This window comes from Bombina bombina, chromosome 9, assembly GCF_027579735.1.
Source record: "Bombina bombina isolate aBomBom1 chromosome 9, aBomBom1.pri, whole genome shotgun sequence".
NCBI classification, from domain to species: domain Eukaryota; kingdom Metazoa; phylum Chordata; class Amphibia; order Anura; family Bombinatoridae; genus Bombina; species Bombina bombina.
This window is the reverse complement of record NC_069507.1, coordinates 244,756,346-244,781,520: the sequence shown is the minus strand read 5'-3', so window position 1 is coordinate 244,781,520 and position 25,175 is coordinate 244,756,346. Positions and strand designations below refer to the sequence as shown.

The 25,175-nt window shown below is 40.9% G+C and overlaps 1 protein-coding gene across 5 annotated transcripts in view; it reads left to right on the top strand.

Moving 5' to 3' along the window:
• RBM20 (RNA binding motif protein 20) overlaps nt 1–25,175 on the top strand; it is a 415,808-nt gene that overhangs the window by 370,743 nt on the left and 19,890 nt on the right. For all 5 annotated transcript variants that reach the window (XM_053692751.1, XM_053692749.1, XM_053692750.1 and 2 more), the window contains exons 10-11: nt 1,241–1,339; nt 24,542–25,154. In XM_053692751.1, coding sequence (XP_053548726.1) covers nt 1,241–1,339; nt 24,542–25,154 — 712 coding nt within the window. The remainder of the gene's footprint in view (nt 1–1,240; nt 1,340–24,541; nt 25,155–25,175) is intronic.

Below are 25,175 nucleotides of genomic sequence, written 5' to 3'. Positions count from 1 at the left end.
TAAAACATGAGAAATAAAACAAATACAGCGGACAGCGGTCAGGGTATCTGCATTCTTCTCAGAGTATCACTGTCCTCTTGAATATATCTCATCACTACTCTTATCCCTCTTTACCACCCTAATCCTCATTCTAACCCATTTTTTAAATCACTCTGTAACAACTAGCACATTTCCATCCCAGTTTAAGCACTAATGTATTATATTCATCTATATAAAACCTTCCCTTGACCCAATCTCCTTTTATAAACCCAAACCCTCTAGTTTCTCTTGCCTCAAAAGGTCTGGAATAGTTAGTCTACTACAATCTTATTTTATTTCCGGCAACTCTCTGCTCAGTCCTCTACAGTTTTCCAGCTATATTTTGTTATTAAAAGTGCATTCACTAAAGTAGCAAACAACTTGGTAAAATAAAAGGACAATTTGCATTGCTTCTCCTAATGCTGCTTTTAAACTGTAAACCATCCTGTTCACTTTGCAAAGGCCTAGACAATGCTGTAATTTTACAATTTCAGTCTTATGTCTGTAGCAGTACCTATAGTGACACATTTTCTGCTACTACTTCATTATCTTTGCCATTGTCTTCTCAACTGGAACATCCACAGCTGGCAAGCTCCTTTTAGTTCCAGTACTACATTCCCACTGATGACACCCAATTGTACCTATCTTGTGACTTGTCTACTTCCCTTATAACTGGTACCACCAACTGTTCATCATCTCTTTTTGGATGACATTCTGCCACTTTGAATCCATACGTCATGTATGCAACGTTTACTGTTTCTTCCTTCTAATCCTACAATCACTTTTGAAACATTACTGTCTACAATCCCATCATCACTTCAGCTTTCAATGCATCCAATGCCTCTTCCCTGGTGTAATACTCTTTTCCTTCACCTATTGCATTTATTCTCTCACTATATTGTTTTGATTTCATCTGTAGATTATTACTAAAATTCAGCCGTCTTTAACTCAAGACACGTCAACAAAATCTGATTTGAAATTCTTCTCCAAGGCTTATTTTCTTTTGCGACCAAAATTGTGTTGCAGAATATATTTGTAAAAAATTATTTAAATGTATGCTTCTAAAATTACTACTGGCTAATGTGACAAACAGAAGTCATTAACAAGCTTATTTTACTAGGCCAGTTCCAGATATGCTGATATACAATGTTTGTCTTTTCACCATATATTTTTTCTTTAAACAGGACCTGCTAATTTGTGTGTGTGTTTCTTTTTCTATCAGAGTGAAAAGAAAGATGAATCCATGGACCATAACTCTTTATCACCAATCTATGTAAACAAATTACAGGAACAAGGGAAAGAGACTGGTACTAAACATAAAGTAAGTTATATTTGTCCTTTAGAAGACAGCCTTGCATTTATCAGATATAAAAAGATTTTAGTAAATTGTTATGAGCACAGCAATGTACGTATATTTATATATTGAACTTTAATACAATAAAAAGTGAAAAACAAATACAAATATAAATATAAGGATATGTATCCTCCACTGAATATTTCCAATGTGGTTGATGCAGGTGATTTCTTGCCTTAAATAAAACAAAGACAAAAGAATATAGTGAAGTATGTTTGAACTAGTGCTAATTCACACAATGGTCCCGCCAAGGGGTAACTCACACTTTACACTCAGGCTCTGGTATAGACGCACACCCGGTTTTATACTGCCAGGTTTCAAGTATATCACCAAACGCAGGCCACTGCTTCAGAAAGATAACATTTATTTTAAAAACATTTAAAACATATAAAAGGTTACAAATAAGACCCTTCACCCAATGTCAATCGGGTATCTATCCACCTAAGTAGCTGGGTGGAAGCGAAATCACAACACCTTTCCTGGATGGTAGCGGATGGCGTGCTCAAATGCTATGCCAACGAGATCGCTTGGTAAGTGATACACTCGATACTTGTCCTCATACAGTATGTGGCCTCCACTACTAGTCACCATGACAGGTATTGAGTGTATCACCTACCAAGCGATCTCGTTGGCATACGCTGTCGGCATTTAACATTGAACAAGCAGTTCTGATGAACTGCTTGTGCAATGCCGCCCCCTATAGACTTGTGGCCGATCGGCAGCTAGCACGGGGTGTCAATCAACCCGATTGTATAGGATCGGGCAGATTGCAGACCACAGCCTCAGAGGCACCGGACCAGTTATGGAGCAGCGGTCTTAAGAGGGGGCCCATTCGGCCCTTGATAAATAGGCCCCTATATCTGTAACTTTTGATCTAAGTTTATAAATGCACCCAGGACTCTCTAGATATATGCCTGATAATATAGTATTCTTTCTGTCTCAAGGTACATTCTGGAGTTCTAAAAAATTAATTACTGAATAAGTACTGTGGTGTGTGTGTGTGTGTATTTATATATACAGTATATATGTATATATATATATATATATATATATATATATATATATATATGCTTTTTTTTGTAAAAGTAAAGGTGCCAGTACTCAAAAAAAAGGGGCCAGTACTCATTGATTTTTCATTGATATATTCTGCTCATTAACTTTGAGAAAAGAAAAGGAACAAGGTTATTTACAGTGTTTGATGTATTTTGAAGCCCCCTCTTGTAAAAAATAGTGCATTACATGATGATTACAAATTTTACCTCTTATGAGTTGGCAGAGGTGGGCTACTCAGTACCGGTGAGTACCCCCACAAAAAAGCCATATATATATATATATCCTATATAATAAAAGGCCAAGTATGTTTGTCTAACGCAGTTATGCGCAGTAGAGACTGCGCGAGACAAACAAACCTGGCCATAACCTCTTAATGACCAGCGCCAATGCGCAGTAGAGACTGTGCGAGACAAGCGCGAGGGAGGCGCTAGTCGTTAAGCCCTGGTCCTCTCTCTGCAGCAATCTCACTAAAAGTAGCAAGACTGCGCTATTTCTGCAGGTCCCACGATTGGGGCAGTGCAGAAATAGTTGTGCAGTGTCACCGATGCAGAGGGGGACATACTGTATATATATATATATATATATATATATATATGTATCATACAATCACTCCATAAACCCATACCAAATACACTGCATATATAATTTGAGGAAAATATGCTAATAAAATAGTGTTTTACCATTTGCCAATAAAAAAAAAAAGTCCCCAGATTTCATTTTAAAAATCTGGTCACCTTACTCTACATATTACACAAACACACATACACATATATAAACACACAGTTGCACACATACACAAATATTTACAGACACACAGGAAACACTCCCCCCCCTCACTGTCTGATGGGTGGGGGTGGAATAGTTCCTTCACAGACTGGCTACTGCATCACATGACCTAGATATGCAGATGATCCTAACTCAGATAATTCCTTCACAGACCGGTGTTCTGTTAAAATGTGCTACCGCATAGAGATTTGCTACCTCTGTATGCACATGTGCATAATTACGGAATCACACTCCGCATATGTTTCACATATGAGTGTGTTGTATGCGATTACATAATTACAAGCATGCACACATGGAGGTAGCAAATCTCAACATAGAGGAAATTTAGTCCTCGCATTTCTTGTTTAAGCAGCCATGGACATGCGTGCATGCGCACAGCATAATTTCTCATTCAATTACACATGTAATCAAACATAAATAAATCGTCTCTTCACTTAAATTAAAGGTCAATATGTCATGAAAATTAAATAAAGCTTTTCTCCACCTGTTCATCATTTTTTAGTATGCACATTAATTAACATTACTCCTAAATTAATTAACTGTATGCCAAGTTGTCTCATCTGCTTGATCAGCTCCTGTAGCGTACAGTTAATGAATTTAGGAGAAATCTTAATTAAGGTGCATATTAAAAAAACTAAATTTATGCTTACCTGATAAATTTATTTCTCTTGTGGTGTATCCAGTCCACGGATTCATCCATTACTTGTGGAATATTCTCCTTCCCAACAGGAAGCTGCAAGATGATCACCCACAGCAGAGCTGTCTATATAGCTCCTCCCCTAACTGCCACCTCCAGTCATTTGACTGAAGACAAGCAAGAGAAAGGAGAAACTATAGGGTGCAGTGGTGACTGTAGTTTAAAAATAAAAAACACCTGCCTTAAAATGACAGGGCGGGCCGTGGACTGGATACACCACAAGAGAAATAAATATATCAGGTAAGCATAAATTTTGTTTTCTCTTGTAAGGTGTATCCAGTCCACGGATTCATCCATTACTTGTGGGATACCAATACCAAAGCTATAGGACACGGATGAAAGGAGGGACAAGGCAGGCGCTTAAACAGAAGGCACCATTGCCTGTAAGACCTTTATCCCAAAAATAGCCTCCGAAGAAGCAAAAGTATCAAATTTGTAGAATTTTGAAAAAGTATGAAGCAAAGACCAAGTCGCCGCCTTACAAATCTGTTCAACAGAAGCCTCATTTTTTAAAAGCCCATGTGGAAGCCACTGCTCTAGTGGAATGAGCTGTAATTCTTTCAGGAGGCTGCTGGCCAGCAGTCTCATAAGCTAAGCGAATTATACTTCTTAACCAAAAGGAAAGAGAAGTTGCTGAAGCCTTTTAGCCTTTCCTCTGTCCAGAGTAGACAACACAAACAATGCAGAAATTTGACGAAAATCTTTAGTAGCTTCTAAATAAAACTTTAAAGCAAAGCACGAACCACGTCAAGATTGTGTAATAGACGTTCCTTTTTTGAAGAAGGATTAGGACACAGTGACGGAACAACAATCTCCTGATTGATATTCTTATTAGATACTACCTTAGGAAGAAACCCAGGTTTGGTACGCAAAACTACCTTATCTGCATGGAAGATCAGATAAGGGGAATCACACTGCAAGGCAGATAACTCTGAAACTCTTCAAGCTGAAGAGATAGCTACCAAAAACAGAACCTTCCAAAATAAAAGCTTGATATCTATGGAATGCAGAGGTTCAAACGGAACCCCTTGAAGAACTTTAAGAACTAAATTTAAACTCCATGGCAGAGCAACAGGTTTAAACACAGGCTTGATTCCAACTAACGCCTGACAAAACGCCTGAATGTCTGGAACATCCGCCAGACGCTTGTGCAAAAGAATAGACAGAGCAGAAATCTGTCCCTTTAAGGAACTAGCTGACAATCCCTTCTCCAATCCTTCTTGGAGAAAAGATAATATCCTGGGAATCATGACTTTACTCCATGAGTAACCCTTGGATTCACACCAATGAAGATATTTACACCATATCTTATGATAGATTTTCCTGGTAACAGGCTTTCGAGCCTGAATTAAGGTATCAATGACCGACTCGGAGAAACCACGTTTTGATAAAATCAAGCGTTCAATCTCCAAGCAGTCAGACGCAGAGAAATTAGATTTTGATGGTTAAAAGGACCCTGAAGTAGAAGGTCCTGCCTCAGCGGTAGAGTCCATGGTGGAAGGGATGACATGTCCACCAGATCTGCATACTAAGTCCTGCGTGGCCACGCAGGTGCTATCAAAATCACTGAAGCTCTCTTCTGCTTGATCTTGGCAATCAGACGAGGGAGCAGAGGAAACGGTGGAAACACATAAGCCAGGTTGAAAGACCAAGGCGCTGCTAGAGCATCTATCAGCGTTGCCTTGGGATACCTGGACCTGGAACCATAACAAGAAAGCTTGGTGTTCTGACGAGACGCCATGAGATCCAGTTCTGGTTTGCCACAAAGTTGAATCAACTGTACAAACACCTCCGGATGGAGTTCCCACTCCCCCGGATGAAAAGTCTGTCGACTTAGAAAATCCGCCTCCCAGTTCTCTACTCCTGGGATATGGATAGCTGATAGATGGCAAGAGTGAACCTCTGCCCATAGAATTATTTTTGAAACCTCCAACATTGCTAGGGAACTCCTTGTTCCCCCTTGATGGTTGATGTAGGCTACAGTCGTGATGTTGTCCGACTGAAATCTGATTAACCTGACCGCAGCTAGCTGAGGCCAAGCCTGAAGAGCATTGAATATCGCTCTTAGTTCCAGAATGTTTATCGGAAGGAGTGTCTCCTCCTGAGTCCACAAGCCCTGAGCCTTCAGGGAGTTCCAGACTGCACCCCAGCCCAGAAGGCTGGCATCTGTCGTTACTATTGTCCAATCTGGCCTGCGGAAGGTCATACCCTTGGACAGATGGACCCGAGATAACCACCAGAGAAGAGAATCCCTGGTCTCTTGATCCAGATTTAGTAGAGGGGACAAATCTGTGTAATCCCCATTCAACTGACTGAGCATGCAGAGTTGCAGCGGTCTGAGATGTAGGCGGGCAAACTGCACTATGTCCATTGCCGCTACCATTAAGCCGATTTCTTCCATACACTGAGCCACTGAAGGGCGAGAAGTAGAATAAAGAACACGGCAGGAATTTAGAAGTTTTGACAACCTGGCCTCTGTCAGGTAAATCTTCATTTCTACAGAATCTATCAGAGTTCCTAGGAAGGAAACTCTTGTCAGAGGGGATAGAGAACTTTTTTCTTTGTTCACTTTCCACCCATGCGACCTCAGAAATGCCAGAACAATGTCTGTATGGGACCTGGCGATTTGAAAATTCAACGCCTGTAGTAGAATGTTGTCTAGGTAAGGGGCTACTGCTATACCCCGCGGCATTAGGACCGCTAGGAGTGACCCCAGAATCTTTGTAAAGATTCTTGGTGCCATAGCTAACCCAAAGGGAAGAGCCACAAACTGGTAATGCCTGTCTAGGAAGGCGAACCTGAGAAACCGATGATGATCTCTTTATATCAGAATGTGCAGATAAGCATCCTTTAAGTCCACGGTAGTCATATATTGACCCTCCTGGATCATAGGTAGGATGGTTCGAATAGTCTCCATCTTGAAGGATGGGACCCTGAGAAATTTGTTTAGGATCTTGAGATCTAAGATTGGTCTGGAGGTTCCCTCTTTCTTGGGAACCACAAACAGATTTGAATAGAAGCCTAGCCCCTGTTCCTCCTTTGGAACTGGGTGGATCACTCCCATAACTAGGAGGTCTTGAACACAATGTAAGAATGCCTCTCTCTTTATCTGGTTTGCAGATAATTGTGAGAAATGAAATCTTCCTTTTGGGGAAGAAGCTTTGAAGTCCAAAAGATATCCCTGACACACAATTTCCAACACCCAGGGATCCTAGACATCTCTTGCCCAAGCCTGGGCGAAGTGAGAAAGTCTGCCCCCTACTAGATCCGTTACCGGATCGGGGGCTGAACTTTCATGCTGTCTTAGAGGCAGCAGCAGGTTTTTTGGCCTGCTTTCCTTTGTTCCAAGCCTGGTTAGGTCTCCAGACCGGCTTAGACTGGGCAAACTTTCCCTCTTGTTTTGTATTAGAGGAAGTTGAAGCTGCGCCACTCTTGAAGTTTCGAAAGGCACAAAAATTAGGCTGTTTGGTCCTTAATTTGTTGGACCTATCCTGAGGAAGGGCGTGACCTTTTCCTCCAGTAATATCAGAAATGATCTCCTTCAGTCCAGGCCTGAATAGGGTCTGCCCTTTGAAGGGAATGTTGAGAAGCTTAGACTTTGAAGTAACGTCAGCTGACCAGGATTTAAGCCATATCGCCCTATGCGCCTGAATAGCAAAACCTGAGTTCTTAGCCGTTAGTTTGGTTAAATGAACAACTGCGTCAGAAACAAATGAATTGGCTAGCTTAAGGGCTTTAAGCTTGTCAAGGATATCATCCAATGGGGTTTCTACCTGTAGAGCCTCTTCTAAAGACTCAAACCAGAAGGCCGCAGCAGCAGTGACAGGGACAATGCATGCAAGGGGCTGGAGAATAAAACCTTGTTGAATAAAAATTTTCTTAAGGTAGCCCTCTAATGTTTTGTCCATTGGGTCTAGAAAAGCACAACTGTCCTCGACAGGGATAGTTGTACGCTTCGCTAGAGTAGAGACTGCTCCCTCCACCTTTGGGACCGTTTGCCACAAGTCCCGTGTAGCGGCATCTATGGGAAACATCTTTTTAAAAACAGGAGGGGGAGAGAATGGAACACCTCGTCTATCCCATTCCTTAGTAATAATTTCTGAAAACCTCTTAGGTATTGGAAAAAACATCAGTGTAAACAGGCACTGCGTAGTACTTATCCAATTTACACAATTTCTCTGGGACTACAATGGCGTCACAGTCATCCAGAGTTGCTAAAACCTCCCTGAGCAACATGCAGAGGTGTTCAAGCTTAAATTTTAAATGTAGACATATCAGAATCAGGTTGAAGTGTCTTCCCTGAGTCAAAAAAATCACCCACAGATAGAAGCTCTCGTTCTTTGGCTTCTGCACATTGTGAGGGTATATCGAACATTACTAAAGCGTCAGAGAGCTCTGTATTTTTTCTAGTCCCAGAGCTGTCTCGCTTTCCTTGTAACCCTGGCAGTTTGGACAATACTTCTGTAAGAGTATGATTCATAACTGTCGCCATGTCTTGTAAAGTATACGCAATGGGCGCGCTAGATGTACTTGGCGCCTCTTGAGCGGGAGTTAAAGGCTCTGACACGTGGGGAGAGTTAGTCGGCATAACTTCCCCCTTGTCAATTTCCTATGGTGATAAATCTTTTAAAGCCAGAATATGGTCTTTATAACTTATAGTAAGATCAGTGCATTTGGTACACATTCTAAGAGGGGGTTCCGCAATGGCTTCTAAACATAATGAACAAGGAGTTTCCTCTATGTCAGACATGTTTAACAGACTAGTAATGAGACCAGCAAGCTTTGAAAACACTTTAATTAATGTGAAAAAGCAGAATATAAAAAAACGGTACTGTGCCTTTAAGGGAAAAAAACAAACACAAAAACTGCAAAACAGTGAAAAAAGCAGTTAACTCTATGACATTTTTACAGTGTATATAATAGATGAAAATAGCATTGCACCCACTTGCAAATGGATGATTAACCCCTCAGGTTAAAAAACGAAGCAAAAAAAACGGTAAAAAACGTTATAACAGTCACAAGCAAACTGCCACAGCTCTACTGTGGCTCCTACCTTCCCATAAAACGACTTTTTTAGGCACAAAAACCCTTAGCAGAGGTCCAATATGTCAGGGGACTCCTTCAGGGAAGCTGGATGTCTCAGGATGTAATAAACAACTGCGCAATTAGAGCGCGAAAATAGGCCTCTCCCACCATGCACTCAAAGTCAGAGGGCCTTAAAAAACTATTCCTAGGAGTAAAATAACAGCCATGTGGAAAACTAGGCCCCAAATAAAGATTTATCACCTCAGTAAAAAACGTTCCTTATATATATAACGTTTTACATACTAAGCCATAATAGAAAGTAATATGAAAATTACCCTTTACTGCAAGCATGATGCCAGTCGTTATTAAATCACTGCAATCAGGCTTACCTTAACTATATCAGGCACTGTCAGCATTTTCTAGTTCTTATCATCCTCTAGAAAAAAATGTACTGAACATACCTCAGGGCAGTTAATTCTGCAGGCCGTTCTCCCAGCTTAAGTTTCCCCTCTCTTCAGTTATGTGTGAGAACAGCAGTGGACCTTAGTTACAACCTGCTAAGATCATCAAAAACCTCAGACAAATCCTTCTTCTAATTTCTGCCTGAGGTAAAAAAACAGTACAACGCCGGGACCGTTTAAAAATAACAAACTTTTGATTGAAGATAAACTAAACTAATTCACCACATCTCTCTAGCTACTTCCCTTGTCGAGAGCTGCAAGAGAATGACTGGAGGTGGCAGTTAGGGGAGGAGCTATATAGACAGCTCTGCTGTAGGTGATCCTCTTGCAGCTTCCTGTTGGGAAGGAGAATATCCCACACGTAATGGATGAATCCGTGGACTGGATACACCTTACAAGAGAAATGGTGGAGAGGTGGAGACAAGCTTTATTTAATTTTTATGACATATTGACCTTTAGTTAAGAATTAGGAAAAGACGCTTTATTTTGTATTACATGTGTAATTGAATGAGAAATTACGCTATGCGCATGTGTGCATGTCCATGGCTGCATTAACAAGAAATGTGAGGATTACATTTTCTCTCCTTTGAGATTTGCTATCTCCATGTGTGCATGCTTGTAATTACGTAATCACATTCCACGCATTCTTTTAAAACATGTGGAGTGCGATTACGTAATTGTGCGCATGTTCAAATGTCGATGTGGTAGCAAACAACAGAACACCAGCTACTGCATCACATGACCTAGATGTGCAGATGATCCCAACTCAGATAATTCCTTCACAGACCAGCTACTGCATCACATGACCTAGATGTGCAGATGATCCCAACTCAGATAATTCCTTCACAGACCAGCTACTGTATCACATGACCTAGATGTGCAGATGATCCCAACTCAGATAATTCCTTCACAGAACAGCTACTGCATCACATGACCTAGATGTGCAGATGATCCCAACTCAGATAATTCCTTCACAGACCAGCTACTGCATCACATGACCTAGATGTGCAGATGATCCCAACTCAGATAATTCCTTCACAGACCACCTACTTCATCACATGACCTAGATGTGCTGATGTTCCCAATTCAAATAGTTCCTTCACAGCCCAGCCACTGCATCACGTGACCTAGATGTGCAGGTGTTCCGAATTCAGATAATTCCTTCACAGAGTGGCTGCTGCATTACTTGACCTATATAACCTGCAGGGCTCAGACCCACAGAGCAATTCTCGTTTGCTGCATCTCATTGATGAAGGGGGATGGCCCATACAATGGCAACAACATGATGTCTAAGCATAGCAGAGCTTATGCTTGGGTATAAGGGGAAAAATTCCAAGGAGGGGGCATCTGCCTTCAATTGCCCTCCTGCAGACACCCATCTGGGTAAGATATGCAAATGAGATACACATCATCTGACCCTGTTTTCTATAACTGAGTTTAGTCAAAGAAAGTATTTGTATATCTTTGCATATTGCTTTTGCCCCAGAAACATACTTTACTTAGATACAAATCAAACCTATCTTCTGCTGATGTGAACAGATTAGTTCAGAACAGTTAGAAGTCAGGGTATTCTGCAGGCCTTTTGGCTGGGGACTTCCTTGTAGTTTTAAAGAAAATTATTGCAGCTGTTTATTTGAGTGGCAGAGTCTTTGGCGGAATTCAGGTTCTCTTATTGGATGGCATTACCTGATCTATCATCAGAAACCTGGGCTTAGGACAAGCAGGAGCTACTGCTTGTTTATGACTTTCTTTCTAAGTGTAACTCTACAGTTGTATTTCTCTGTTGTCGACAGTGACATCAGAAAATTGCAGGCAAAAACACTTGCACCCTTGATAGTTGGTGTTGATGGGCATGTAATCACTGGGACATGTCCTTGAAATGGTTTGTCTAAGGTTTCCTTTAAGGAGATATATCTGTTGCCACACTTGTGCAGCATCCTGAAATAGCATGGTCTTGCTGCTGTCGGGAAGATCTACTTCTCTGCAGCACTTTAAACAAATGACATACTGGGTATGTCTTTTGTCTTTAAAAACAAAAGTTGCTGTGCTGTACCTAGTATGTCACTTGGCCTTAAAGGGACAGTCTACACCAAAATTTTTCTTATTTAAAAAGATAGATAATCCCTTTATTACCCATTCCCCGTTTTTGCATAACCAACACAGTTATATTAATATGCTTTTTACCTCTGTGATTACCTTGTATCTAAGCCTTTGCAGACAGCCTCCTTATATAAGTGCCTTTGACAGACATGCAGTGTAGTCAATCAGAGAAGACTCCTAAATAACTTCACGGGAGTGAGCACAATGTTATCTATATGACACATGTGAACTAGCACAGTCTAACTGTGAAAAACTTTCAAAATGCTCTGAGCTAGGAGGCGGTTTTCAACTGTTTAGAAATCAGTTTGAGCCTAGCTAGGTTTAGCTCTTCAAAAATACCACCAAGGGAACAAAGCAAATTTGATGATAAAAGTAAATTGGAAAGTTGTTTAAAATTGCATGCCCTATCTGAATCATAAAAGTTTAGTTTTGACTTTACTGTCCCTTTAAGGGGTTAAAAACCTATTGTGGATTCTTTCACAAGCTTATATTGGGTGTCTGAACAGGATTGAATGTTTTGCTTATGCTAAATTTGTGCTAATAAACACAATTTTTTTCCTGATTTAAAAAGAATACTAATTTAAGAAATAAAGAGGGCCAGATGACAAGTGGAGCACTAAATATCTCTTTTAATACCAACTCACGATAATGTGCTCTGGTATTACAAGTTAATCGCAATGTGAAAACGATTGCTAGGAAACATTGTGCTTATGAGAGTGAGCTTCCATAGGCTCCTATGGGAGCCTCGTTCTGATGCCATCACAGAAGGCATCACAACATTGCACTGTAAATACACATATTTTCACATAAATAATAATTTATATATTTACATTGCAGTCAATGAGAACACACAGTTCCCAAAGACCGCAATGTAAAGGCATTTTCAGTGCTGTTTTTCTTCTGTTAAGTGTGATCAGTCCACGGGTCATCATTACTTGTGGGATATTAACTGCTCCCCTACAGGAAGTGCAAGAGGATTCACCCAGCAGAGTTGCTATATAGCTCCTCCCCTCTACGTCACCTCCAGTCATTCTCTTGCACCCAACGACTAGATAGGATGTGTGAGAGGACTATGGTGATATATTTAGTTTTTATATCATCAATCAAAAGTTTGTTGTTTTATAATAGCACCGGAGTGTGTTATTCCTTCTCTGGTAGAATTTGAAGAAGAATCTACCTGAGTTTTTTCTATGATTTTAGCCGGAGTAGTTAAGATCATATTGCTGTTTCTCGGCCATCTGAGGAGAGGCAAACTTCAGATCAGGGGACAGCAGGCAGATTAATCTGCAAAGAGGTATGTAGCAGTTTATTATTTTCTGACATGGAATTGATGAGAAAATCCTGCCATACCGTTATAATGTAAACCCAGCCTTGAATGCAGTAGATGTAGCTGATATCAGGCTGTCATGTATGTATATTTTATACTTCTCTGGTTTTTAGACTGTATACATAGACTTAACCTAATTTGCAGGGACTTGCAATAGGTTTTAAATGACAATTAATTATTGAGGTAAAACGTTTTTTTGCTGACATGTAAAAACGTTTTTTTTCTCTGAGGTACTGGGTGAAAAAAATGTTTTGGGCACTATTTTTCCACTTGGCAATAGTTTTGATTTAAATTAGAGCAGTTCACTGATCCCTCTCACTGTTATGTGTGTGGGGGAGGGGCCATTTTGGTGCTTTCACTATGCATCAGAAAAAACTCAGTCAGAGATTCATTTTCTTCCTGCATGATCCGGTTCATCTCTACAGAGTTCAGGGATCTCCAAAGCCTTTTTTGAGGGAAGTAATCATTACAGCACAGCTGTGCTGATTGTATTGACTGTGATAAAAAAAAAAACGTTTATTTGTGTATTTTTTTCTGCTGCCTGGGTTAGTTATCATTTGCTGAGGGGAACAATCCTTTGCTAAAACTGTATATTCTGACAAAGATTGATGCTATAACTTAATTATTTTAACTGTTATAATATTTTTCTGTGCTTCTTAAAGGCACAGTTCGTTTTCATATTATTTGTAAATTACTTTGTAAAGTATTTCCAAGTTGCTGTTTATTTGCTAGTGTGTTAAACATGTCTGATTCAGAGGAATATCTCTGTGCTATATGTGTTAATGCCAAAGTGGAGCCCAATAGAAATTTATGTACTAAATGTATTGATGCTACTTTAAAAAACAGTCAATCTGTACAAATTGAACATATTTCACCAAACAACGAGGGGAGAGTTATGCCGGCTAACTCGCCTCACGTGTCAGTACCTGCATCTCCCGCTCAGGAGGTGCGTGATATTGTAGCGCCGAGTACATCTGGGCGGCCATTACAAATCACATTACAAGATATGGCTACTGTTATGACTGAAGTTTTGGCTAAACTACCAGAACTAAGAGGTAAACGTGATCACTCTGGGGTGAGAACAGAGTGCGCTGATAATGCAAGGGCCATGTCTGATACTGCGTCACAGTTTGCAGAACGTGAAGACGGAGAGCTTAATTCTGTGGGTGACGGTTCTGATCCAAATAAACTGGACTCAGACATTTCAAATTTTAAATTTAAGCTTGAGAACCTCCGTGTGTTACTAGGGGAGGTATTAGCGGCTCTGAATGATTGTAACACAGTTGCAATCCCAGAAAAAATGTGTAGGTTGGATAAATATTTTGCGGTACCGACGAGTACTGACGTTTTTCCTATACCTAAGAGACTTACTGACATTGTTACTAAGGAGTGGGATAGACCCGGTGTGCCTTTCTCACCCCCTCCTATATTTAGAAAAATGTTTCCAATAGACGCCGCCACACGGGATTTATGGCAAATGGTTCCTAAGGTGGAGGGAGCAGTTTCTACTTTAGCTAAGCGTACCACTATCCCAGTGGAGGATAGCTGTGCTTTTTCAGATCCAATGGATAAAAAATTAGAGGGTTACCTTAAGAAAATGTTTGTTCAACAAGGATTTATATTGCAACCTCTTGCATGTATTGCGCCTGTCACGGCTGCAGCAGCATTTTGGTTTGAGTCTCTGGAAGAGACACTTCAATCATCCACACTAGATGACGTCACACACAAACTTAAATTCCTTAAGTTAGCTAATTCATTTATTTCAGATGCCGTAGTACATTTAACTAAACTTGCGGCTAAAAATTCAGGATTCGCCATTCAGACACGCAGAGCTCTGTGGCTGAAATCCTGGTCAGCTGATGTTACGTCTAAATCTAAATTGCTTAATATTCCTTTCAAAGGGCAGACCTTATTCGGGCCCGGCTTGAAAGAGATTATTGCTGACATTACAGGAGGTAAAGGTCATGCCCTGCCTCAGGACAAGGCCAAAGCCAAGGCTAGACAGTCCAATTTTCGTTCCTTTCGTAATTTCAAAGCAGGAGCAGCATCAACTTTCTCTGCACCAAAACAGGAAGGAGCTGTTGCTCGCTACAGACAAGGCTGGAAACCTAACCAGTCCTGGAACAGGGGCAAACAGGCCAGAAAACCTGCTGCTGCCCCTAAGACAGCATGAATTGAGGGCCCCCGATCCGGGACCGGATCTAGTGCGGGGCAGACTTTCCCTCTTCGCCCAGGCTTGGGCAAGAGATGTTCAGGATCCCTGGGCGTTAGAGATCATATCTCAGGGATACCTTCTGGACTTCAAATCCTCTCCCCCAAGAGGGAGATTTCATCTGTCAAGGTTGTCAACAAACCTAACAAAGAAGGAAGCGTTTCTACGCTGCGTACAAGATCTTTTATTAATGGGAGTGATCCATCCAGTTCCGCGGTTGGAACAAGGACAAGGGTTTTACTCAAATCTGTTTGTAGTTCCCAAAAAAGAGGGAACCTTCAGGCCAATCTTGGATTTAAAGATCCTAAACAAATTCCTAAGAGTTCCATCGTTCAAGATGGAAACTATTCGAACAATTTTGCCCATGATCCAAGAGGGTCAGTACATGACCACAGTGGATTTAAAGGATGCTTACCTTCACATACCGATTCACAGAAGTCATTACCGGTATCTAAGGTTTGCCTTTTTAGACAGGCATTACCAGTTTGTAGCTCTTCCATTCGGACTGGCTACGGCTCCAAGAATCTTCACAAAGGTTCTGGGCACTCTTCTGGCGGTACTAAGACCGCGAGGAATTTCAGTAGCTCCGTACTTAGACGACATACTGATACAAGCTTCAAGCTTTCAAACTGCCAAATCTCATACAGAGATAGTACTGGCATTTCTAAGGTTGCATGGATGGAAAGTGAACGAAGAGAAAAGTTCTCTCTTTCCACTCACAAGAGTTCCCTTCCTGGGGACTCTGATAGATTCTGTAGAAATGAAAATTTACCTGACAGAGGACAGGTTAACAAAACTTCAAAATGCATGCCGTGTCCTTCATTCCATTCAACACTCTAAATCTGAATCAAGAGACCAGAAATTCTCTTCTATGGTGGCTTTATCGGCCACATCTGTCCAGGGGAATGCCATTCAGCAGGCCAGACTGGTCAATTGTAACAACAGACGCCAGCCTACTAGGTTGGGGCGCTGTCTGGAATTCTCTGAAGGCTCAGGGACTATGGAATCAGGAGGAGAGTTTTCTTCCAATAAACATTCTGGAATTGAGAGCAGTCCTCAATGCTCTTCTGGCTTGGCCCCAGTTAACAACTCGGGGGTTCATCAGGTTCCAGTCGGACAACATCACGACTGTAGCTTATATCAACCATCAGGGAGGGACAAGAAGCTCCCTAGCAATGATGGAAGTATCGAAGATAATTCGCTGGGCAGAGTCTCACTCTTGCCACCTGTCTGCAATCCACATCCCGGGAGTGGAGAACTGGGAGGCGGATTTCTTAAGTCGTCAGACTTTTCATCCGGGGGAGTGGGAACTTCATCCAGAGGTCTTTGCCCAAATACTTTGACGTTGGGGCAAACCAGAGATAGATCTCATGGCGTCTCGACAGAACGCCAAGCTTCCGCGCTACGGGTCCAGATCCAGGGATCCGGGAGCGGTCCTGATAGATGCCTTGACAGCACCATGGACCTTCAGGATGGCTTATGTGTTTCCACCTTTCCCGATGCTTCCTCGATTGATTGCCAGAATCAAACAGGAGAAAGCATCAGTGATTCTAATAGCGCCTGCATGGCCACGCAGGACTTGGTATGCAGATCTGGTGGACATGTCATTCTGTCCACCTTGGTCGTTACCTCTGAAACAGGACCTTCTGATTCAGGGTCCTTTCAAACATCAAAATCTAACTTCTCTGAAGCGGACTGCTTGGAAATTGAACGCTTGATCTTATCAAAGCGTGGTTTTTCTGAGTCAGTTATTGATACCTTAATACAGGCTAGGAAGCCTGTTACCAGAAAGATTTACCATAAAATATGGCGTAAATACCTATATTGGTGCGAATCCAAAGGTTACTCTTGGAGTAAGGTTAGGATTCCTAGGATATTGTCTTTTCTACAAGAAGGTTTAGAAAAGGGGTTATCCGCTAGTTCCTTAAAGGGACAGATCTCAGCTCTGTCCATTCTGTTTCACAAGCGTCTGTCAGAAGTTCCAGACGTTCAGGCTTTTTGTCAGGCTTTGGCCAGGATTAAACCTGTGTTTAAAGCTGTGGCTCCACCATGGAGTTTAAACCTTGTTCTTAACGTTTTACAGGGTGTTCCGTTTGAACCCCTTCATTCCATTGATATAAAGTTGTTATCTTGGAAAGTTCTATTTTTAATGGCTATTTCCTCGGCTCGAAGAGTCTCTGAGTTATCAGCCTTACATTGTGATTCTCCTTATTTGATTTTTCACTCGGATAAGGTAGTTCTGCATACTAAACCTGGGTTCTTACCTAAGGTAGTCACTAACAGGAATATCAATCAGGAGATTGTTGTTCCATCCTTGTGCCCAAATCCTTCTTCGAGGAAGGAACGTCTTTTGCACAATCTGGATGTAGTTCGTGCCCTTAAATTTTATTTACAGGCAACTAAAGATTTTCGACAAACGTCTTCCTTGTTTGTCGTTTACTCTGGTCAGAGGAGAGGTCAAAAAGCTTCTGCTACCTCTCTCTCTTTTTGGCTTCGTAGCATAATTCGTTTAGCTTATGAGACTGCTGGACAGCAGCCTCCTGAAAGAATTACAGCTCATTCCACTAGAGCTGTGGCTTCCACTTGGGCCTTTAAGAATGAGGCCTCTGTTGAACAGATTGCAAGGCTGCAACTTGGTCTTCGCTTCATACTTTTTCCAAATTTTACAAATTTGACACTTTTGCTTCCTCGGAGGCTATTTTTGGGAGAAAGGTTCTTCAGGCAGTGGTTCCTTCTGTATAAAGAGCCTGCCTATCCCTCCCGTCATCCGTGTACTTTTGCTTTGGTATTGGTATCCCACAAGTAATGATGACCCGTGGACTGATCACACTTAACAGAAGAAAACATAATTTATGCTTACCTGATAAATTCCTTTCTTCTGTAGTGTGATCAGTCCACGGCCCGCCCTGTTTTTTTAAGGCAGGTAAATATTTTTTAAATTATACTCCAGTCACCACTACACCATTGGCTTCTCCTTTCTCGTTGGTCCTTGGTCGAATGACTGGAGGTGACGTAGAGGGGAGGAGCTATATAGCAACTCTGCTGGGTGAATCCTCTTGCACTTCCTGTAGGGGAGCAGTTAATATCCCACAAGTAATGATGACCCGTGGACTGATCACACTACAGAAGAAAGGAATTTATCAGGTAAGCATAAATTATGTTTTTTCTAATGCCCCACTCCCACCAACTTTAGCCCCAAAATCGCCTAGTGCAGTTTTCCATCTTAATATGGGAAGAGTCCACAGCTGCATTCCTTATTTGTGGGAAATACTGAACCTGTCCACCAGGAGGAAGCAAAGACACCCCAGCCAAAGGCCTCTAGTTATGAAGGTCTGTCGGACCGCTGCTTCATAACTGCTGTTCAGGCTCGCCAGAAACACGGGGCATCAAGCTCCATTCGGAGCTTGATAGATAGGCCCCTATGCATACTGTTGACATTAAATTGTTATCTTGGAAGATTCTTTTTTTCCTGGCTATTGCCTCTGCATGCAGAGTTTCGGCGATTTCTGCTTTACAATGTGACTCCCCTTATCTTGTTTTCCATGCTGATAAAGCAGTTTTACGTACTAAATTATGGTTCCTCCCTAAGGTAATGTCAGACCGTAACATTAATCAAGAAATTGTTGTTCCTTCCTTGTGTCCTAATCCTTCTTTAGCGAAGGAACGCTTGCTTCACAATCTGGATGTGGTTTGTGCCTTGAAGTTCTATCTTCAGGCTACTAAGGAATTCAAATAGACAATCTTCCTCTTTGTTTGTCATCTATACAGGGAAGAGTAAGGGGCAGAAGGCTACTACGACTTCCCTATCTTTCTGGTTGAGGAGTGTCATCCGCTTAGTTTATGAGACAGCGGGACGACAGCCTCCTGAGAGGATAACGGCTCGATCCACTAGAGCAGTGGCTTCCTCTTGTGCCTTTAATTATTATTATTATTATTATTATTGGTTATTTGTAGAGCGCCAACAGATTCCGCAGCGCTATAAACAAATGCGGAGTACAACAAAACAATTATAGGGATCAAATGGGTAGAGGGCCCTGCCAAGAGTTGCACTGTTGTAGTCAGCTCTTAAGAAGGTGATCTACAAACAGCTGGACTCTTAGGCTTACAGGCTAAGGGGGTTCAGGGGATAGCAATGGAGGAGAGGAACTGGTATAAAGAAAGGTTAGTGTAGGTTGTATGCATCCCTGAACAGTAGAGTCTTTAGGGAGCACTTGAAGCTTTTAAAACTAGAAGAGAGTCTTGTGGAGCGAGGCAGAGAGTTCCACAAGATGGGAGGCAGTCTGGAGAAGTCCTGTAAACGGGAGTGCGATGAGGTGACAATAGAGGAGGAGAGTAGGAGGTTGTGAGCAGAGCGAAGGGGATGGGAGGGAGAGTATCTGGAGACAAGGTCTGAGATATAGGGGGAGAAATGCAGTTGAGGGCTTTGTATGTCAGAATGAGAATTTTGTGTTTGATCCTAGAGGCAAGAGGAAGCCAGTGAAGGGATTGGCAGAGAGGTGCAGCAGATGGAGAGCGACGTGTAAGGAAGATGAGTCTGGCAAAGGCATTCATTATGGATTGTAAAGGAGCTAGGTGGCAGGTGGGGAGACCAGAGAGGACAGAGTTGCAGTAATCGAGGCGGGAGAGAATGAGAGAGTGGATTAAAATCTTAGTTGTGTCTTGTGTAAGGAAGTGTCTAATTTTAGAGATGTTTTTAAGGTGGAAGCGGCAGGCTTTAGCCAATGACTGAATGTGAGGAGTGAAAGAAAGATCTGAGTCAAATGTGACCCGGAGACATTGGGCATGCGGGGTAGGGGTAATGATGGAGTTGTCGACAGTTATAGAGAGATTGGGGATGGAGAGTTTAGAAGAAATGGGGAAGCTCAGTTTTGGAGAGATTTAGCTTGAGGTAGTGAGAGGACATCCAGTTGGAGATGTGAGAAAGACAGTTAGTGACACGGGTTAGCAAGGAAGGGGATAGGTCTGGTGCAGAGAAGTAGATTTGGGTGTCATCAGCATACCAATGATATTGTAAACCGTGGGACTTTATTAGGGAACCTAGTGATGACGTGTAGATTGAGAAGAGAAGGGGACCAAGGACAGAGCCTTGCGGTACTCCAACAGAAAGTGGTGACGGGGCAGAGGAGGCCCCAGAGAAGGCTACACTAAAGGTACCGTTTGACAGGTAGGAAGAGAGCCACGAGAGGGCTGTGTCACAGATGCCGAAGGATTGGAAGAGGGTGGTCAACAGTGTCAAAGGCTGTGGACAGATCAAGGAGGATAAGCAGAGAGAAGTGGCCTTTTGATTTTGCTGTAAGTAGGTCATTGGTAACCTTAACAATTGCTGTCTCTGTGGAGTGATGGGGACGAAATCCAGATTGCAATGGGTCAAGGAGGGAGTTTATTGTAAGGAAATGGGATAGGCGTGCATAAGCTAGTTTTTCAAGAAGCTTTGATGCAAGAGTGAGGAGGGAAATATGGCGGTAGTTGGATGGGGAGGTAGGATCAAGGGAAGGTTTTTTAAGGATAGGTGTGACCAGTGCATGTTTCAGCGATGAGGGAAATATACCGATGTTGAGGGAAAAGTTGAAAGTGTGTGTGAGTATAGGGGTAAGGGTGGCAGAGAGGGAGGGGAGTAGTTGTGAGGGGATAGGGTCAAGGGTACAGGTTAAGAACTTAAGCCTTAATGGACAAGATTTGTAAGTTGCCTACCTGGTCCTCCTTACACACTTTTTCTAAATTTTACAAGTTTGATGTGTTTGCTTCGGCTGAAGCAGCTTTCGTGAGAAAAGTTTTGCAGGCTGTGGTGCCCTCATAATAGAATTTGCGTCTTTTTTTATTCCCTCCCGTCATTCTTTCAGTGTCCTCTGGAGCTTGGGTATAGTTTTCCCAACAGTAAGGAATGAAGTCATCGACTCTCCCTGCCTTATGGAAGGAAAACAATTTATGCTTACCAGATAAATTCCTTTCCTTCCTGGCAGGGAGAGTCCATGACCCCGTCCATAATTTATTTTTTGATGGGTGGCTCCCTTTTTATATTATTTCTTCTGGCACCTTTATACCCTGATGTTTCTCCTACCTTTCCTTGTTCCCTCGGCAGAATGACTGGGGGATAGGGGAAGTGGGAGGGATATTTAAGCCTTTGGCTGGGGTGTCTTTGCCTCCTCCTGGTGGCCAGGTGTTGTATTTTCCCAAGAATAAGGAATGAAGTTGTGGACTCTCCCTGCCAGGAAGGAAATGAATTTATCTGGTAAGCATAAATTATGTTTCTTTAACAAGGGATACCAAAAGAACAAAGCACATTTGAAAATAGAAGTGAATTTAAGTGTCTTAAAATAAAATGCTCTATCTGAATCATGCAAGTTTAATTTTGACTTTCCTATCCCTTTAACCTCTGGGTTAAACACATAGATAAAGTCAGCTCCAGAACAGCAGTGCACTACTGGGGGATAGTTGAATACATCTGGTAAGCAAATAAAAAGAGACATATGTTTGTAGCCACCAATCAACAGCTAGTTCCCAGTAGTGCATTGCTGCTCCTGAGCCTACCTAAATATGGTTTCCAACAAACCATACCAAGAGAACCAAGTACATTACAAAACAGAAAAGTATGTTAAAATTGCATGCTTTATCTGAACCTTGAAAGTTGAATTCTGACTTTCATGTCCCCTTAACCAAACATACTGGGTGTTTTTCCACTATTGCAGGTACTTTGGCTGTTGCATTTTAAAGATCATACTGCGGAAAATGTTCCAGCTAGTTATCTGCCTAGATTTATATTCGTGAGGTTGCGCGGGGGCCTCGATGTAACGGCGAGATCCTGTTTGTAATTAATTGAGCTAGCATCACTTCACCTATATTTTCCATGGTTTTCTTAGTGTCTGTTCCTGCCACAAATATCTACAGTTGCTTAAGATGACCAATACATAAAAATGAGAACAGCTTACAACACAGAAACAATAATTACAACAGCAAAACACACTTACAAAATGGTTTATGTAAATGTTTGTATTTGTAAAATATGTGTATGTCTGTTTTGTTATGGTGAAGTAACCTTGCTCGATTGAAGGAAAGGTGTGCTGAGGGGCTAGCTGTGGGTGTTTTAGATGCATGGACAAGCTTTTTTCACCTACAGTTTGGACCAGCATAAATACATAAAGATTGTATTACCCCTGTGAAATACGTGGTTGTATCTCATTATTTCAAAGTTCACAGGGTTGTGTACTTTTTAGTTTTTCTTTGATTCCAGGCTTTCTTTTTGCATGTTAGCATGGCCTGTTTTATAGAGGGTTTGTTTTCACTTCCATTTGATTTGTCTGTAATGTTTTGAAGGATTTTGTGTGATGCTGATACCCTTCACAGTTCTATGTGCTGATAGGTGAATTTTTATTTTATAGATGCAGCTATTTTTAATATGCTTCCTTATTAAAAAATAGTCATACTTTAATAATTTTGGGTCAAGAAAAACAAAATTGACTTTAGATTTTTTTATTAGCTCTTGTTTTTGAGATACACTACTTGTGCTTCAGTAATATAGTCATAGTGAAAAACAATATTATTTCTCTTGAGGACTCGCCAAAGTTTTCATCCATAATAAGTTAACAAAGTTGGGGACCAACAAAGATTCCTACCTTACATTTAGCCCCTTCAGTAGTGTAAATTTTCCTCTCAGGTACTTGAAAGCTTCCCCATCCTTGCTCATTCCCATTAAAAAGTTCTTTATGAATACATTTACCTGGCATGCTGGCTTTTATTGTAAAGTATAACCACAAAAGTGAAAATAATTAAAGGAACAACACTCTAACCTTCACTTCATACAAGATATACACAGATATCATTCCTGTACTCAGGCTTGCCACGTTCCTTACTTGGCCGCTAGTAGCACCAAACCCTTTACGCTATACCCATACCCTATATCTTCATAAATGGGCTATGTCTCAGAACCAAGAGCTAAATGAGAGATTTAAATGTCATATTTATTTTTCACATGCTGAAATCAATTAGAAGTATTTTTAAGGCAGAAACATTTTCATTGTTGAGCAGTGTAATCATTCATTGTATATTTTTTTATATGCCTAATTAAATATGAGGAATTTGATATTGAGTTTAATCTTCCTTTAACCAGAACCTTTATATCAAAGCACAAATCAAACATTTAAAATAAACAATGTATAATGTGGCAATGCCCTTACAACAATTTGCAGTGTCAAACTACAAGTCATTAAGCGATGGTAAAGCATGATCTTAAGCATTTAATATCTAAAAAAAGACCTGTATCCATTGATGAAAATGATCCTGTTGACTTCTGTCCCATCCTATGTTATTTCATCTGCAGCAGTCTAATTTGATATATAGTTGACATTGGTTTGCATAGCTGTTCTGTAAGAGAATTGGCCTGCATTGACCTTCTCTTGTAGTTTTACTTTAGGGTTCTTTTTACTTGTTTGCTGGGTGTATAAATTACGTTGCATGCATTCATGTACTAAATTAACTAACGATGATGTGTAAGTGAGACATGTATCAGTAGAAATAAATACTTTATACAAAATGCGCTACTAAATATAGACCCATATGTTATGTTTGTAAAGGGTAATGCTACTGAATATGTATTACAGGCTATGATAAAATGGCCAACATGTTTCTCAACTGTGCATTTGATTTCTTTATGTAGCAACAGGTTTAGTATATAGTTACAGTTAATTAATATTAGTGTAGAAGTATTAGAGAAAAATGTATTGGGACATTCTCCAGCTCCATATATTTCTAACCATGAGCTAATAAGCAGAAGGAGAAGCTATCAGTTACTGTGTGGGCACAAAACTAGGCTCATGAGCACGGACAGAAGCAGTTGTAAAAAGCATGATGGTTTTTATTAAAAAAACAAACTAAAAATGGTCCTATTAGTAATTTGTAATTGTAAAGGGACAGTAAAGTCCAAAATAAACTTTCATGATTCAGATAGGGCATGTATTTTTAAACAATTTTCCAATTTACTTTTATCACCAATTTTGCTTTGTTCTCTTGGTATTCTTAGTTGAAAGCTAAACCTAGGAGGTACATATGCTAATTTCTTAGACCTTGAAGGCCGCCTCTAATCTGAATGCATTTTGAACGTTTTTCACCACTAGAGGGTGTTAGTTCATGTGTTTCATATAGATAACTTTGCGCTCACGCACGTGAATTTACCTAGGAGTGAGCACTAATTGGCTAAAATGCAAGTCTGTCAAAAGAACTGAAATAAGGGGGCAGTTTGCAGAGGCATAGATAATAGGTAAAACAGAGGTAATACATGTATTATTATAACTGTGTTGGTTATGCAAATCTGGGTAATAGGTAATAAAGGGATTATCTATCTTTTTAAACAACAAAAATTCTGGTGTTGACTGTCTCTTTAAGCTAGAAAAGTAAAACATTTATTAAAGTTATTTTTATCTGTCTGTTATGGATAAATAGTTGTAAATAATATCTTTATATTTTACGGATTTAGAATGGGAACTACTTTTTTTAAATGCCTTCTTTTTTCTCACAGGACAATGAGTGGGAAAGTGGAAGCGAGTTAGAAGGTGAGACATGGTATCCAACAAACATGGAAGAGCTGGTGACTGTGGATGAAGTAGGGGAGGAAGATTTCATTATAGAGCCAGACATTACTGAACTAGAGGAAATTATTCCAGTTAATTCAATAGACGATGATAATAGCAATCAGGTACCACAGCATACAGTAAATACTGTAGAATTACGGTGTAGTCAGTTAAGCAGGAGTGAATGTTCAGTTACTCATGAGGCTTCTATTGCAATGAGTAGCATGTCAGTAAGAGAAAGCACAAGTCCAAATAGCAGCTGTTGTGACCTGGTAAAGGATATCTCAGAATTAAACCATAATACTGAGCAGAAGGGTGATGAACTGGAAGCAAGTATAAGCCCGTGCTGTTCCCATGAGGATATATCGGTGCCGAAGAGTTATGAGGGTTCAAAAGAAAGCAATGAAGGAAAACAATATTGCAGCAAAGGAAATGTTGGTGAAGATTTAGATGCACCAGACACGTGCAAAAGATTGAGCTCTCAAGCAGACGATGATGTAACAGACTCGCACATTCAAGAGGAAAGCCATGATACGAAGCATCAAGATCTATCAAGCTCTGGTAATTATTTTTCTAAGCGAA